The following is a 15,341-nucleotide window of genomic DNA, read 5'->3' as shown; positions in this document are numbered from 1 at the left end:
TAAGCCATAATAACTAAACAAATATTTTTTCAAAAAGATTTTTGATTTTTTTTAAACGGAGTTATCTCATTTTGGAAACAAACTCTTCTTATATTTATTATATATAAAAACCTAGGTGTGTTCCATACTTGATCCATGTAATTTAGTGCTAAGAGGATTTCTAAATGTATGATTATAATAGTAAAAATGTAACGAATAATTTTATTGTTGAACCAGTACAAATTTGTATGTATATCTATGTTAATTAAAGCATGCTTTTATTTTGAAGTACAGTATTTCCGGTCGGACTCGGCAGGCAGGCTCAGCTCTCGCCGGGTCTGTGATGGATTGAGAGGTACGAGGCCTGAGGAATTACCATTTATTTTTTGCATTTTAAAAACACCATCCCTGTCTGGATAGATAGTGGTGGGGATGCGGCATCGAAATGGGAAATCTTTTCGGGAAAAAGAAAGTAACTCGGGTAACCGAGCACGACAGAGCTGTGCTGGTAAGTTAAACAGTGGCTAACTGGCTAGCGTTAAGTTATTCATTTAGATGTTTGAAGTTGACAGTTTATATTCTATTTTTAAACCCTTATAAACACATATATTTAGTATATTATACCCAGATTGTGCGTAAATGTAATGTCTGTTGGCTTGGTTTGCGGTGGGTTCCCAGCTAATTTTATACGATTTTTTGCTACATGGAAGTGGGAGGTGTACTCAGATTTTATGATGTTTACAAAACATTACACAAGTTATAAATAGGTTGCTAAAGGATGTAGTTTGTTCGACCTATTAGTATGGAATAGTAGTGTTTTTTTGTTGTTGTTTTAGTAAGTTGACTCAACAGCTTCTGCAATTGAGACACTGAGATTTTTAAGCCCTCTTTTATTGTGGATCCTATCCGCCCAGCTCAGGGATCAGCTCTGCCATCGGCAGCATTTCTGTACATATACTCTAATTTCTTTACTATATTATTTGTGTATTATTATTTGTGTATGAACAGCAACTGAAGCAGCAGAGAGATAAACTGAGGCAGTATCAAAAGAAGATCACTCTACATATGGAAAAAGAGAGACAGCTGGCCAAACAGTTGGTAAAAGATGGAAAGAAAGAGTAAGTGTGTATGACCGATCATGTCTTATTCTGCTCTATTTTTCTTTTGCATGCACTCATTTATAACACGCTCTTTCATGTTCGTTTAGAAAAGCACTCCTGCTCCTGAAAAAGAAACGCTACCAGGACCAGTTGCTGGACAAGACAGAAAATCAAATAAGCAACTTGGAGCGGATGGTAAATACACAAATTTTACTTGGAGCATATCAAATAGGAACATCTGATATAACAAAGTTTTTAACGTTTTTATTACTGTTTTAGAACATAATGATAAAAAATGCACTGTAAGACTCTTTGGATAAAAGTGTCTGCATAATGTAGAAATGTAGAACTTTTGGGAAGATACATCTTTGCTGATCTTTTCTTTTCTCTCCATCTAACCTAAATGATTGTTTACATTTTCAAATCAATTTTGTGTTGTGCCTAAGGGCACGGATGTGTTTATCAGCCATTCTTTATGCAAATCACATCCAGATTCACTTTTGTTTCACAGGTCCAAGATATTGAATTTGCACAAATAGAGATGAAAGTCATTGAAGGACTGAAAGTTGGCAACGATTGCCTGAAGAAAATGCACGAGGTAACAATAAGAAGGAAAACAGTACTAGTAAACATTGTTTATGTATGTATGTATGTATGCATGCATGAATGTATTCCTAGATTATGTGAATTGCACATAGGATACAGAAATAAGATATAACGTCTCTGTCTGTGTATTTTCTTCTGTTTTCTAACCAGGTGCTGTCAATAGAAGAGGTAGAGAGGATTATGGATGAAACACATGATGCCATTGAGTATCAAAAGGTAATTTGTACGCACAGGACCCTTTTCAATTGGGCATAGGAATCTCTGATTTGTGAGATTCATCAGTGCATAAAATCCGCCCCTCAAATAAATGGTAGAGTGTTTGTTCTCATTACTCTTTGCCTCTGTTTACAGCAAATTGATGAGATTCTGGCAGGATCTCTGAACCAGGAGGATGAAGACGCTGTGCTCGCAGAGCTGGAGGCCATTACTCAGGTGTGTGTGTGTGACATGGGAGGTTCGAGTGATATTAACACAGCCTGACAGCCGTTGTAAATGATGTTGTGTCAGCTGCTGTGTCAGAACAGGGCAGGGTTTTCATCTTGTTGTTTATGTGTGTTCTCAGGGAGAAGCTGACCTTGAACTTCCTGAGGTACCTGGAGAAGAACTGCCAGATGTTCCAGAGCAAGAACCAGGTGTGTGTTCTCTTGATCTGTATGACACATGCATACAGTATGTGTTACTTGTTACTGCTATACTATTTTTACTATTTATAATGTATATAAGCATGTAGTCTATACTCTGCGGAGGTAATTAATTTATGGAATACAAGCAGAGCACATTTCAAACTAATTTAAATGCAATCGTTTTTGGATCTTTCCTGTTTCAGTGCGGGAGAAGGAACGGGTGAAGAAGAAGGCAGAGCGAGAGATGCTGGCTGCGTAAATGCAGATCTGTCCTCCTGCCATCTGTCACATCTCCACATCTTTTCTATAGCCGTTTCACTGGAGATCTCAGTGGGGCGATCCGAAGACCCCCACTTAGATGTTAAAGCCTACAACCATGGCATTTTGTTTTTAATTGTACATACAAAAGCATAGATGATACTGAAGATCATTATTTAATAGTGCCTGGTCTTTATAATCACCCTACAGTTTTGTCCTTCTTTCAATTAAACTGCGAAGGCTTGTCGTGGTAAGCCTGTAACTTTCTAATGCATGCATTGCTTTTACAATAACCTGTGACATTATGCCCAAGCTTTAGTGTCTCAAACCTAGATTCAGGTCTACATGTTGACATCCAGAACACAAAGCCTGTCGAGAATAAGGCAATATAAATACAGTTTTAGAATAAAAACAAATGCTGACTTATTGGTGAATAGACATATCTTCAAGGGTAAATACAGATTTAACACAGCGGTAACACATGTAGCGCAATCAAACCGGGCATCACAAATCTGCAAACCTGTATGTAATACAAATTGGTATTACATGTAAATGTACTGAAATCCTGTAAAGACTCCTTTGTACACAATGCTCTTCAACGTTTGTCTATTCCTCAAAAAAAAATCATCCAGTGCAGTTTCAAATGATTACAGTATGATTCATAGAGACTGTTTGGTTTTTCTTAAGTATGTATGTACAAAGGATTTGATGTGTACAAGCAAAGCTAATGACATTGGCTTCGTAAATAGTGTTTTTTGTCCAGTTTTGACTCCCTGATTTGGTTATTCTTAGAGCTTATCTTTTACTACACTTATTACTGTACTGCGTTTTTATTCTTTAGTAAGACAATTGGCTTATGGTCTGTCATCCTCTTTTCATGTTGTTATTCTGCACCAATAAATTTTATTTTGATCATTTTTAATCCCTGTTGCTGAATGGGTGAGCAAGTATACCAAGCGGCCACCAGAGAGCAGTGTAGTCCAAGTTGCTACCAGTTGTGGATTGGGAGTCATGTGGTCTGATTTTACTTTTAAGGTAGTTTTAATATATTTTTCCAAATGGATACTATATGATGTGTTTTTACAAGCCTTCTTAATTGATTTAGAAATCTTTGATGGGGTCTCCGATTTTAACTTGAGAAAAAGAGACCAGTAACCTCAAATATGTTTCTGCTAGAGTTTCATAAAGGATCTCAATAATGCAGTGGGTTTTAGTTAAGACATTAGTATAAGTTTGCCTGTCAGGTGTGTATTTGGTTAGCACTACTGAGATACTCATGTTTCATTAGAGTGCAAGTTTATTTGAGCACATTGATTATTGTTTGAAAGCAGTGACCTAAAATAAGTACCTGTATTGCTTTGAAAGTCCATTGCCTTCAAGCAGGCAGCTGGAGCTGTGTGTGGTGCTGCTCTCGATCAATTGTGGTTCAGTTTCATACTGTTATATTGTCAAACAATAGACATTGATCAATGAACGAGAGGTGTGAAGGGCATGCGGTAAACCTGAAACATGCTTGGTCAAAAACTATAAAAAAACACTATGCACCGTGTTAAATGCTTCGGTGAGCCATGTTCATGTGGGGCACTTCTTTTATTTAATCTTTATAATGTTTGTTTCCCCCTCCTGTTTGTTGGTTTTTAGTCAATGGATTTCCACTTCAGGTCAGATACAACTGTTCTTAAAAGATGCAGGTTTAAGGTGCCTGTATTGATCTCGGTTCTGCTTTGTTGCTTTTTATTTACTTGTAAATTCGGTCTTGATAGATCAACTAGATAAGACTTATACCATGATGTGAAATCAATTGATGTGTGGCCTCTAGATGTTATACGCAATTGCTGGGAACCTTCATTGGTTTTCAGTGTGGGTTATATGTGCAGCTGGCCAAAAAACAAAACAGAGGAAATTGTCTATTGTATCAGATTTGGTTTCTTGACCTTTGCAATCAAGGAGAGCACACAGTTAAATGCACTTTACTCTCTCATTTGACCTTTCAAATAGGGAAACTCCTGAACTGGGGATCAGATTTGGCTTTAATTGTAATCGAATGGACAATCATCTATGATCAAGGTCTTGGGGTTTATGTGGAATTTATAGGCAGGTGTTCAGACTCTTACATTGATGCCTCTTTTTTTTCTTCCATCAGTCCCAGCAGAGCTGTAAATTGTGTATTGTGTCAGGGTTGTAAGCACCTTCAGTTTGAGGGGTACACATCGGCCAGATTAACGGTCCAACAATGTAGGTTTTTCAGTAGGAGTCTTAAAGGTGGGGTGGTTGATTTGGAAAGGTGCTAATTTTAGCCTGCTAGCACTGAAATTATAATCCCACCCTCTATGCAATTCGCCGTCCAAAACCACTCCTCCTCCAAACACATGAATGTATTTTGAATAAATCCACGTAACGAATTACAAACTAAATCCATTAAATTCTTCTCGAAGCATGTACATACTTGTCCAAAAGAAAGAGAGCAATGGTATGGTCTTTCAGATCCATCCTGTAAAAACTGAACCGATGTTAATTCGAGTTTTTCCTTTTTCATGATTCAGACGTTTTTTCGTCACTGCTTTTTCAAAAACTGACTTTCGTTTTGTAGATTTAGGCTACTTGTTGTCGGTTCCGCAGGAAAGTTCGATTGTGGCTGATTGTCTGCCATTCTCCTTACATTGACACAGCGGATGTGAGCACGCTGAACAGGGTGCGCAGTGGTATGCAAAATACATTGGCTGAAAATGTACACATGACCAGTCACAGCGTTCGGCCAGAACGTTTTGATTTGGCGAATGTTTTTTGGTCCTACGCCTTTCAGACAATATATAATTATAAAAATGTTATAGGACCACTAAACTTTTTGATTGCTATCAGGGTGTAAAGAGATTTCCTACCAGCATGACAAAAAATGTTTCTGGACAGGATCACCTATCCTGCCTTTAATACATTGGTCCCCACAATCCTGATGAATATGTGGATACTTTGTTGAATGTATAGGCTAGTATTTGTGTCTTGTGTAGAGGGGAGAGCAACAATGTTGTGTGTTGGTAGGATCTGTTGAGGGATGAGGAGCATATAAAGGAATCCCTGCCTACATCACACGCGCAGTCCCACGCGCGAAATGCGCAGTGCCCACCCGTATGATCTAATCTGATCCCCCTCCACCTCTGCGTGATGTTCATTTAACACAGATGTTGTGATGATTCAGGGTTAATTATTAAAGCAAAAGCAGGGTTAGAATTAAAACAAATGTTACAAAAACAGCACGCGAGGTACTCAAATCTATAGGTGAATTTATATATGATAGTATAATCATGTCTGATATCCCGTAGGAATTTCAATCGTTTACTTGGAATAAAGCTATTTTTGTGGGGGATGCTCCAGCGCCGTAATGTCGTTTTACCATAACGTCTCGGTTACATTTCAGTTTTTATAACGCGTTTACAAACGGCACTTTGCTTTATAAACACCAAGCATTAAGCAGGCTATCCATAACGCCACATTAGAGAAATAAACATCCTTTTGGATGATGCTGCGTTAAAATAATCGACTTGAATGGATTTTATTACAGTGATGATTCCCCTGAGGCTTAGGCTATATGCGACAAATTTGAACGCTCCCCTATAGCCAAGCTTTCTCTGCAAGCGCGCAATGTGATGTTGTAATAGTGAAGTTTCATTACATCCATTGAAGCGGTCTACGAGCAAGACTAGTTCCGTGACCGTCGCGTCGGGACGCTCGCTCGCAGCGGACCCCGAACAAGAGGCGGAGTCCGTTTGAACATCCAGTTCCAGTGACGCCGAAAAACGCGCACGGTGGATCCCCGCCACTCCGGCTGCTGCGCGTGGGCATCGGTGGGCGCAGTGAGAGAGTTCCGTATAAAAGCTCCCGCATCCTCCTCTGCCTCCGACACTCTCTGGTTGAGTGATACAGTGTCGTCCTCCACCTCCTCATCTCCTTCTTCTCTAGTGTTTTCTCGGAAACCTTTTCCCGCAGTAGTTATTCAAGTCCCCGTCTATGGTTTTGACCCAAGCTTCCAAAATGTCCCGGACCGAAGAGGTGCACCGTATAACGGAGAATGTGTATAAGGTAAGTTTACGTTTTGAGTTGTTCTGACTAGTCTTTCATGGTCCTGTTTTTGTAATTATTCGTTAAAGAATATATTTTATATATTTATATTTGATATAAGCCTATTTATTTGGTAATATGTTTATTAATATGGTAAGCTTAACAAACGCCAAATGAACACTTTTGCTCGTCTCTGTAAACTTTCAAAGTGTTCTGACTGTAGGCTTATCTTATAAAGCTATTAAATAAGGGAAATCAGTGTGGCAAATTTCAGTGTTAAACCAGTTTAGCTAAAAACTTGAATCTGTTTCTCACCTGTAACTTGCAAGACAGGTGAGTTTCGGGTGTCTGTTGTAATTACATCACTTAGCCAATATTGTGAGGAAGTGTTGATTTCAAAACATCCACACAGCTAGTAGATCAATATTTAAATTCTTTGACATGACTTTGTGAAAGAAAGTCAACTGTGTTTGCATAAAATGGATGTCATTGCCGTGAGCGACTTCTCGGTTGGTAATGTGGTATGAAACTGATTGTGTAAAGCAGATGGATAGAGAATGTCCCATCAGAAATTGCTAATGCCTCTTCCTTGGATCCTCATCCACCCCCTGTCCCACATGCATGCACACTTTCTTCTTCTGCCAGCTTTTCCCTCGTGGGACACATGGCCGCTGTAACGCATCTCTTTTAAACCACCTGACTCACCACACCGTGGTAAACCGTGGTGGCTGCAGAGGCTGAATGAGTGAAGTGTGTTAGTTCAATCATTCAGACACCTGTTCAGGGACTTAATGTTTAGGCTGTTAATTCCAACCCATGGAATTAATGTCCTTGGTTACTGAAGGAAGGAACAGAGTATTAATCAGCTGGAGGAAAACTTTGCAGGAAAAAACCGACTGAAAAGAATAATAAAGCCCAAAAGCAGAGCAAATCCAATTTTTGAGGGTAAGACAAGGCATATAATATATGAACTTTGCATGCTTTACATCAACCTTTAGGCTGATCTGCGAATGGTCATGTGATGTTGAGGTCACCATGAGGTCATGTGTCCTGAAGCCCTTGAACTGTCAGTGTTACTTCAGCGTGGATTTATTTTTGAGCCAAAAAACTTGTGTAATGAGCCGTGGAAAGCTTCGGTTTTATAACTGGACCTTTCTCAACCTTATAATCCTCCTTTAGGATTATTTTCAATGTATCAGATATATATTTATGTTGATGCCAAACGTTGTTGAGAGTTGCATTGAAACCTCCTGTTTAACCATTATTCATGACACCATTGGCATTTTTTCTGCTCTGGCACATGGTTTGTTCAGAGATTATGTAGTCATGGAGGTTATATATTACCGAAGATTAATCCCCTCGATTTAATGGATAGGATAGGAGGAGGTCGTAATTTATACAACGGACTGCTTGGTGTTTTTATACTGCAGTGAATCTTTCAAAACCTGGAGTTTAAGCCTCTTTAAGAAGTAATCAGTGGTAGCCCGCTCAAAGAATAATAGATTTCGTTGTGAGGGATTTAGATGTCCCGTGAGTATGTTGTACTGAGTGAGGTGCAGTATGAGCACTGGAAAGTGAGAACTCAAGTAGCATTGATGGTTAGCTTTGGCCTTTTAGATTCTAAATTGGAGGATATTTCTTCTTCATCGGGTCTCTTGACTTTTTTAGACTCTGTAACTTTATAATTGCGGGTATTGTGATGCTGCAGTGGCGTTTATAAGAAATAAGAAATGAAGAAAGAGAATGCAGAGGGGCAGTAAACTGTGTTTAAGGAGAATACAAGAACAAAGTTGTCCATTTGAGACTTGAAGGCTTACTGAAAGACATCTTATAGATTCCTTTAACTGCGTCTTCTTAAATGATTTGCTTTTTCTTTTATCCAACCATATATCACAAAATAAGGCCTGGGAGACTACACAATTTCATTTTATATGTGAGTTTGTAAATGTATGTGTATGTTTATGTCTCCGCGCATGTGCACCTGCCAGCTGCTTAGTAATCTCACAGGTCCTTGGTTGGGAGCCCAAATCCGCCCGTCTGCACTCACGAGTGACTCAGTCTGCATCTGCCAGTGTACGTAGGCAGTGTCTCACGGGCCATAGAGTATGTGTGTCAGTACATGCATGTGCCTCTGTCTGCGTGCGTGTGGGTAGTGTCTCGCAGACCTAACGGTCCGTGTGAGAGAATGTGCCTCTGCCAAAGCGTAGGGGTTGTAAACGTGTGAGAGTTCAGCTTTGTGTATGCCCACGGTGAGTAGGAAAGTCAGGGCTCGTGAAGGACACTGTCATCTGTTGGAGGATGTTTCTTTTATATGACATTCATTGTACTGCCCACACCCTGTCCATGTGTCCACACTTCAACTGGCCTCATTTTGGGATATGGAGGAACATTTTTCCCAATAGGTAGGTAGCTAGCTCACCTGAAATGTGAAGTTATGTCATCATTTACTTAATTTCTTGTGACTGTCTCTAGAATAATGTTAGAGCAAACTTGTGTCCCCTAGTGAAAGTGAATAGGAACAGATGCTCTATAGAACGTATAGGCTAATAGTCCACACATGACTCAATAAATTGTTTGGAAACCAAATAATCGCTGTTGTGTTGGGGACCAACTGACATTTAAAGGGATAGTTCGATCAAAAAGAAAAAAATTATTTTTGAAGAATGTTAGTAACCAAGTAACAGTGGACCTCATTGACTTCCATTATATGAAAACAAAACCGCTAAACTCAATGGAGTCCAATGTTGTTTGGTACCAACATTCTTCAAAATATCTTCTTTTGTGTTCTGCAAAAGAAAGAAAATCATACATGTTTGGAATGGCACAAGGGTGAGTAAATGATGAGATAATTTTCATTTAAATTGTTAAGTCACTCAACAAAGATATCATCATAATTTCATTTACACTAGAAATATTTAAGTTGGCACATAACGTTCATTTTAATGAACGGCAACTTGCATTTTGGACCCCATTCACTATCATTGTGTGGAGAGAAAGGTGAACTCCTCATTAATATTTTGTCTTACTGTACATCTTACATCATTGTAAACAGCCTGCGAAGATGAGTAATGCCAAAGTTTTGGGGCAAACTGTTCCTTTAGGGTCATTTGATTAATGAGATATTACATAATTTCATGGTGCTTGGACACACATAGCATGCTGTTAAGTAAAGAGATTTAACACTGAAAAGGAGAGCGACTAGAACAACTGTTTGCGATCCCTTAAAGTATCAAATCAATTTGTTATTGGAAAACACAATTGCCCCAACAAGTTTTTTGTTGATGGGTTCAGGTGTTTTGTTTGTTTTGGGTTCAGGTGTGGGTTCGGACCAACACTCAGGATGGAATGTGTGCTTTTAGATTTGTGTACCTGTATAAGATGTTAAAGTATTGTTTTGACTTCTGGGTGAGGTTTTTCATCTGTTTCATCGGATTTTTTGTTTATATGCACACCAATTAGAAAAGCACAGTATGTTTCCCAGTGTGCCCTGGTTTTACCAATACATAAGAAGCCCTACTTTCAACTTTTCCTCTCATCTCGGTTCAAGCAGTCTGGAGAACCCAGAATATAGATGTCATTAAAAATGTGTTCTAAATTCATTTTTGTGTTTGTTTTTGCGCTGTAAGCGGGCAGATGGTAGCTTAACAGCATGTTGGAAGATGGCTGTCGTATGTTGGACTGCATGTGTCCGTCTGTTTTTGTGTGTCCGTGAAACCTCTAAAGGAACTGGACTGCTTTCTTGAGAAAAGTAGAATACAAAAGCTTGAGATCTAAATCAAAGGCTAAGCTGTCGGTTTATACAGAAACTTGTTATATACAGATGGCTGCATTGTAAGCGTTCCACCTCCCTTCATTATGCTATTTGTTTATTTATGAATCTGTTGTTTCTTGCTTTCTGGTCTCTTGGCTGAGTAGCACAACCTGTTGTGACCCCTGTTGTTTTCTACTGAAACATGCTTGCATTCACTGAGAGTTTAACATGGCTTTTTAAAGAAATGCGGTCGACCAGTAAATATGTCCACATTGAGTCCAGCTTGACTGACACACGTACTGTCAGTTTCCTGAGGGCCCAGATCAAGATTTGACACACATGCCTGTCATTTAGCAGTAATTGGCACCTACATTAAAGTCCCTGTGAACCGGAAGTTGCGATTACTTCCGTATTTTGATGCATTTCTGAGTGAAATGGAATTTAGAATGATAAAAATAGTGGGCGTGGCTTTCGATTGATTGGACGTATGAAAACAGCCGTGGCATTTTGAAATGGAACTGGCAGCAGACTGACAGTTGAAGGGGAGGAGTTAACGGATGCTCCGCCTAAGCCGTCTAACATACGTCATTTAAAGTCCGGGTAAAGAGAATTCTGAGAATTGTTTCTAAACGCATTATAGATGTTAGGAATGTATTGCTGAAACACATTACAAAGACTCAGAAGTATGTAGTACTGAATTGTGGAGTTAAACCGTTAAACAGTTTTTCACCGATTCTCTGTTCAGGATTTTTTGGGCGGGGCTAAAACGGGGGATCGATGACGCAATGGATTGTCCGAGCATGCATGGCCCCTCCCTCATAACTAGAGCGCCTTGCATCAGGTGTCTGCTCAATCAGGAGCTCAGGAGGATCACTGTGCATTATTGCGACGTGCTTCAGTGAATGATGTTTAATTAACAAATTTCAATAAGATAATCCACCCGGCTGGTTCGCTATCAACAATCCCAGCATCTACCTTATCAGCTCAAGAGAGAACCGCTACAAATAGACAAAGCTGTCAAAACTTGACTTCTTTTTTTGAAGCTGCTAGCGTCTGTTTTAAATTATAATCCTATGGAGTAAACCGTGTTTTCAAAAAAAGGCCTGATCGCTTTTTTAAAACACCAGCGTCTTTTTCTGCAGCTCAGAGCGTCTTTTGAGGTTGAAAAAAGTTCAACTTCTCTGAAAAAACGTCCTGTCAAGCACCTTTTCACAGCTAACCAATGACGGAGACCTGTCGTTTCCATAACAACATGTGAGGAACGTGATTGGTCGAGAAGGCTCAAGCTCGAAAAAATAAAATGGCGGCCGAAACGCCCGTTGGAGCATAGTTTTGTATAAATGTAAGTTAAATTTTCACTTTCAATAACTTTTGATTGCATTTCTAGCGAGAAATTAGTATTGTAGTTTTTAAATATGTGATTGGTTATAGCAAAGACGCTCTCTGTTTATAATTCAAATAGACTTCCGTTACGCAGCCTATGAAACCTGTCTCTCTAAGCGCCTCCGTGCACAAATGCTATCTTTGAACATTGCCCACAACGCGCTCTGGATTCTGGCTAATACCGGGCTTGGAGCCTTCTCCCCGGACATGGGGAGAGTACTCCGAGTTCGGAAGAAACTGCCGGGCTCGGAGCCCTCTCCCCGGACAGCACGCCAAATACGCATACCTTTTAACCTGCTCGTGAATTATCTATTGATGAATATCGTGCGTTTTAATTCAAATCCTCCCATAAAATTTATTCACATAATTCACATATAGCCTACTGGGCTGGGGACTCGGGTTGAGCAATTCGAGTGGGTGTGGCTTCTGCACCAACAGCGGACACACCCCCATCGTTTGAGAGCAGAGAGTTCTGCTTGTTTTTCCAAGATTTTGATAACTTATTTTATTTAATTGGATGTATTTTTCTCCATTCAAATTTGGCTGGGTGGTTAATAACACTTTTCTGTTGTGTGACAAACTCAGAACACATATTTCAATGTCACTTTACTCGGACTTTAAGATGGATAGTCATGACAGGACGGAAGTGCATTTTCAGATTTTAACTGAAGATAATGAGGGCACACTAATTTTACAACGAGAATGACCCAGATTAATACACTATTTACAATAAATGCTGTAATATTTCATGAAAAAATAGGCATTGCATTTTTTTATTTCACTGGGACTTTAAATCCACTTCGTTAAATTTGCTGTTGTCAGATTATTGTGTTCTCACAAGCACAAAATGTTCTGATACTTATAAAATCATAGCCACAGTATTTTGCGTTAGTACAAAATGTTCTGGTACTTTCTTATAAAATCATAGCCACAGTATGTTGCTTTAGTACAATTGCTAAACAGAGACAGCTGCGTGTTCCTAGAAGCTTTTCAACTTTAATGGCCATGAAAAAAATGTCAATAACAGAGAACACGGGAACTCGGAGAAACATCTGTTTCATATTAACATTTGATAAAATTCAGTCATTTCAATTCAACTAAATATTATATTAAAAATTTTATATCAAAAAAATATTTCTGAAACTTAAAATATCTTAACACTTTATACTACATTTTTTACATTTTCTGAAGAAAACTGGAGCGTTTACATGTATGATGTAAATTACAGAGTGGTTGTTGCAATGTGGTTGCCAGGGTATATTTTGGGTACACTGCAAAAACTGATGTGTTAAAAAACAACACACATCACTGTGTTACACATGCTGTGTAGATTTCTACACACATAGTGTGCATTTTATTAAAAAAACACCCCTGGAAAGATTAACACAGTAAATGTGTTATCTCCTGAAGGGAGGGCGTAATTTTAAAACTAAAAATACTTTACATGGTAACACATTAATTGCTTAAAAACACACATTTGTGTGTTAAATTATCTGACACAATTTGTGTGTTAAAATGGCTTGCACACATATTGTGTTAAATTTGACACAACATGTGTTGTCCCTGAACACACTCCCTACATGTGTTAAAATTTGACACAACATGTGTCATTTTTAACACATCACTTTTTGCAGTGTAATTGGCCCAAAAGAGCTCAAATACACTTAAAAATACCTTTAGTCACATATCTGTTTAGTCTTTGACAAACCTAAATGTGATCTGGCTAATATGGCAATATTTTGGCCCAGTCTGACTCATTTTTCTATGTGTGCTAATGTGGTCCTTTGGCAGCCATGATGGATATAATGTGATTGAAGTGGAGTCTGTTTCTGTCATGTCTGTTATGCACAGACACTGGCAGGACAAACATACGACTGATTGGCATGCATGCCAGCAGGCATGGTGGTTTGAGTGGGTACCTGGTTTAGAACGGTATGAAAAGAAACCGATTGGCAAAGAATGAAATTAGAGCAGTCGTCTGATAAACAAACGTATGAGGCATTGAGTATCCTGTAAATTGCAATCTTGAACTGCCAAAGATGTGGCACCACAAGGGCAGAGCGAACCTTGTGAAAACTAACAAGAAAAAGCTATATTTCACCAATTATCAAAAGAACAAATTAACAAAAATAGGAGATTATACTATGCGAAGAAGATCTGACATTGTTTTCATGACAATTTGTTATTACAGCAATTAATAAGAAAAGTTGATTTTTCCCCACTAGAAATGGCATTTTTACACATTATGGAACTGAGAATTTAAAATGAAGTGTGTTTAATTTAATTGTCTTGAAAATAATGTTCAAAAATGAAACAAAGGTAATAAAAAGGCTCACTTCTTTAATAAAGTTGATTTTGGGTGAAATATGACCTGTACATTTCCTCACATTCGCACAGCATATCTTCTAAATAAAGACGGGGAAAGAAAAGCAGGAAAGATTTAACAGAAACAGTCTGAGAGACAAAGAAGGTGAGACAATACAGAAGGTGTGAGTGTGTTTTTGAGAGAGGAGGAGGAGATAATTGGGAAATTCTTCCTGCTGGAATCTCTGCCATGACATTATGTCCGTGATCTCACCGGCAGAAGGACGAAACCGCGTTTGTGCGGAATAATTATTCATCTTACACAGTCACACACATTGGTTCGACACCTCAGCAGCATTCATCATTGTCTCATTGCACCGAAATTGAAAAACTGATTCACTCGTTTCTCTTCTCCTTTTCTGTGAATGGATTAAGCTGTTGGGATGGAGGAGTACACAATGTTCCCGTTGGTCGATGAGCACTAGCTGCACATTAAACCTCCCTTCCCAACCGTGATCAGGTGGTACAATCTGAACGTGCGGAGAATGGGAATGCACTGTAGCAGAGTGTAATGCGGGGGAATTCCGACAGGGCCATATATGGGCAAGGAAGTCCTTCTCCATCTCACCTCTCTTAGCTCGCTCTGAAGTGGGATGCACACGCAGCGCTGATGTTCCCGTCGCACTCGCATATACACCCCCGCAGACACACACTTACATAGACGGGCTCATCTGTAATGGAAATTGGTGAGATGAGGACTAGGGCGGCTCGTAGGAGTGTTGCGGCTGTAACTGAATGACTTGCAGCATCCGCAGTGGACATGGAAGCTCCCGGTCCATGTGGAAAGCTGGAGCGGCCTCTGCAGCATATAAGCGCATTGACTGATCCTAGATCAGGTGTAAAATTGAGTTTGTTTTTTGTAACGCATGCACAATGAGCTATCTGTAATTTAAAGAGTTTTTACATGAAGTCATACATTAACGCATTCCTGTCAGGATTCATTCTAATGACTGTATGATTTCACAATAGCCTCTTATTGTATTTCCAGCACTGGATAATATTTCTAATGGCTAATGTAATGCAATGCTTTTAACAGAAGGTTACCTGTATAAATCAAGCCTGACTTTAAAGATATATACTTCACCCAAAAATGAAAATCATTTTACTCACCTTCGAGTTGTTCCAAATCTGTATACATTTCTTTGTTCTGATGAACACAGAAAAAGATATTTGGAAGAATGCTTATAACCAAACAGATCTTGCCCCCCATTGACTTCCATAGGA

At 39.0% G+C, this 15,341-nt stretch overlaps 2 protein-coding genes across 10 annotated transcripts in view; both read left to right on the top strand.

Moving 5' to 3' along the window:
- The first annotated feature begins 268 nt into the window (after window positions 1-268).
- On the top strand, window positions 269-3,483 carry chmp6b (charged multivesicular body protein 6b). Its single transcript, XM_057358862.1, has 8 exons — window positions 269-487; window positions 988-1,097; window positions 1,187-1,274; window positions 1,591-1,677; window positions 1,836-1,901; window positions 2,037-2,117; window positions 2,248-2,317; window positions 2,512-3,483. The coding sequence occupies exons 1-8, from the start codon at window positions 425-427 to the stop codon at window positions 2,565-2,567; spliced, it is 621 nt and encodes a 206-aa protein (XP_057214845.1). The 5' UTR covers window positions 269-424; the 3' UTR covers window positions 2,568-3,483.
- A 2,754-nt stretch (window positions 3,484-6,237) lies between these two features.
- baiap2b (BAR/IMD domain containing adaptor protein 2b) overlaps window positions 6,238-15,341 on the top strand; it is a 52,860-nt gene continuing 43,756 nt past the window's right edge. For 6 of the 9 annotated variants that reach the window (XM_057358851.1, XM_057358850.1, XM_057358844.1 and 3 more), the window contains exon 1: window positions 6,238-6,640. In XM_057358851.1, coding sequence (XP_057214834.1) covers window positions 6,569-6,640 — 72 coding nt within the window. In that variant the 5' untranslated portion in view covers window positions 6,238-6,568. The remainder of the gene's footprint in view (window positions 6,641-15,341) is intronic. The other 3 variants (XM_057358852.1, XM_057358847.1, XM_057358846.1) reach the window with 2 other exon arrangements.

This window comes from Triplophysa rosa, linkage group LG18 (genome assembly GCF_024868665.1).
Source record: "Triplophysa rosa linkage group LG18, Trosa_1v2, whole genome shotgun sequence".
In the NCBI taxonomy this organism is placed as follows: Eukaryota; Metazoa; Chordata; class Actinopteri; order Cypriniformes; family Nemacheilidae; genus Triplophysa; species Triplophysa rosa.
The sequence above is the reverse complement of the archived record's forward strand: the minus strand, read 5'-3'. Positions and strand labels throughout refer to the sequence as shown.

Excerpts from the sequence above, each read along its gene's own strand:
- chmp6b (XM_057358862.1), top strand. The coding sequence starts at position 425 with ATGGGAAATCTTTTCGGGAAAAAGAAAGTAACTCGGGTAACCGAGCAC. Across the intron at positions 488-987 it reads AGCACGACAGAGCTGTGCTG|CAACTGAAGCAGCAGAGAGA; the intron begins GTAAGTTAAACA and ends GTGTATGAACAG. Across the intron at positions 2,318-2,511 it reads TGTTCCAGAGCAAGAACCAG|TGCGGGAGAAGGAACGGGTG; the intron begins GTGTGTGTTCTC and ends TTCCTGTTTCAG.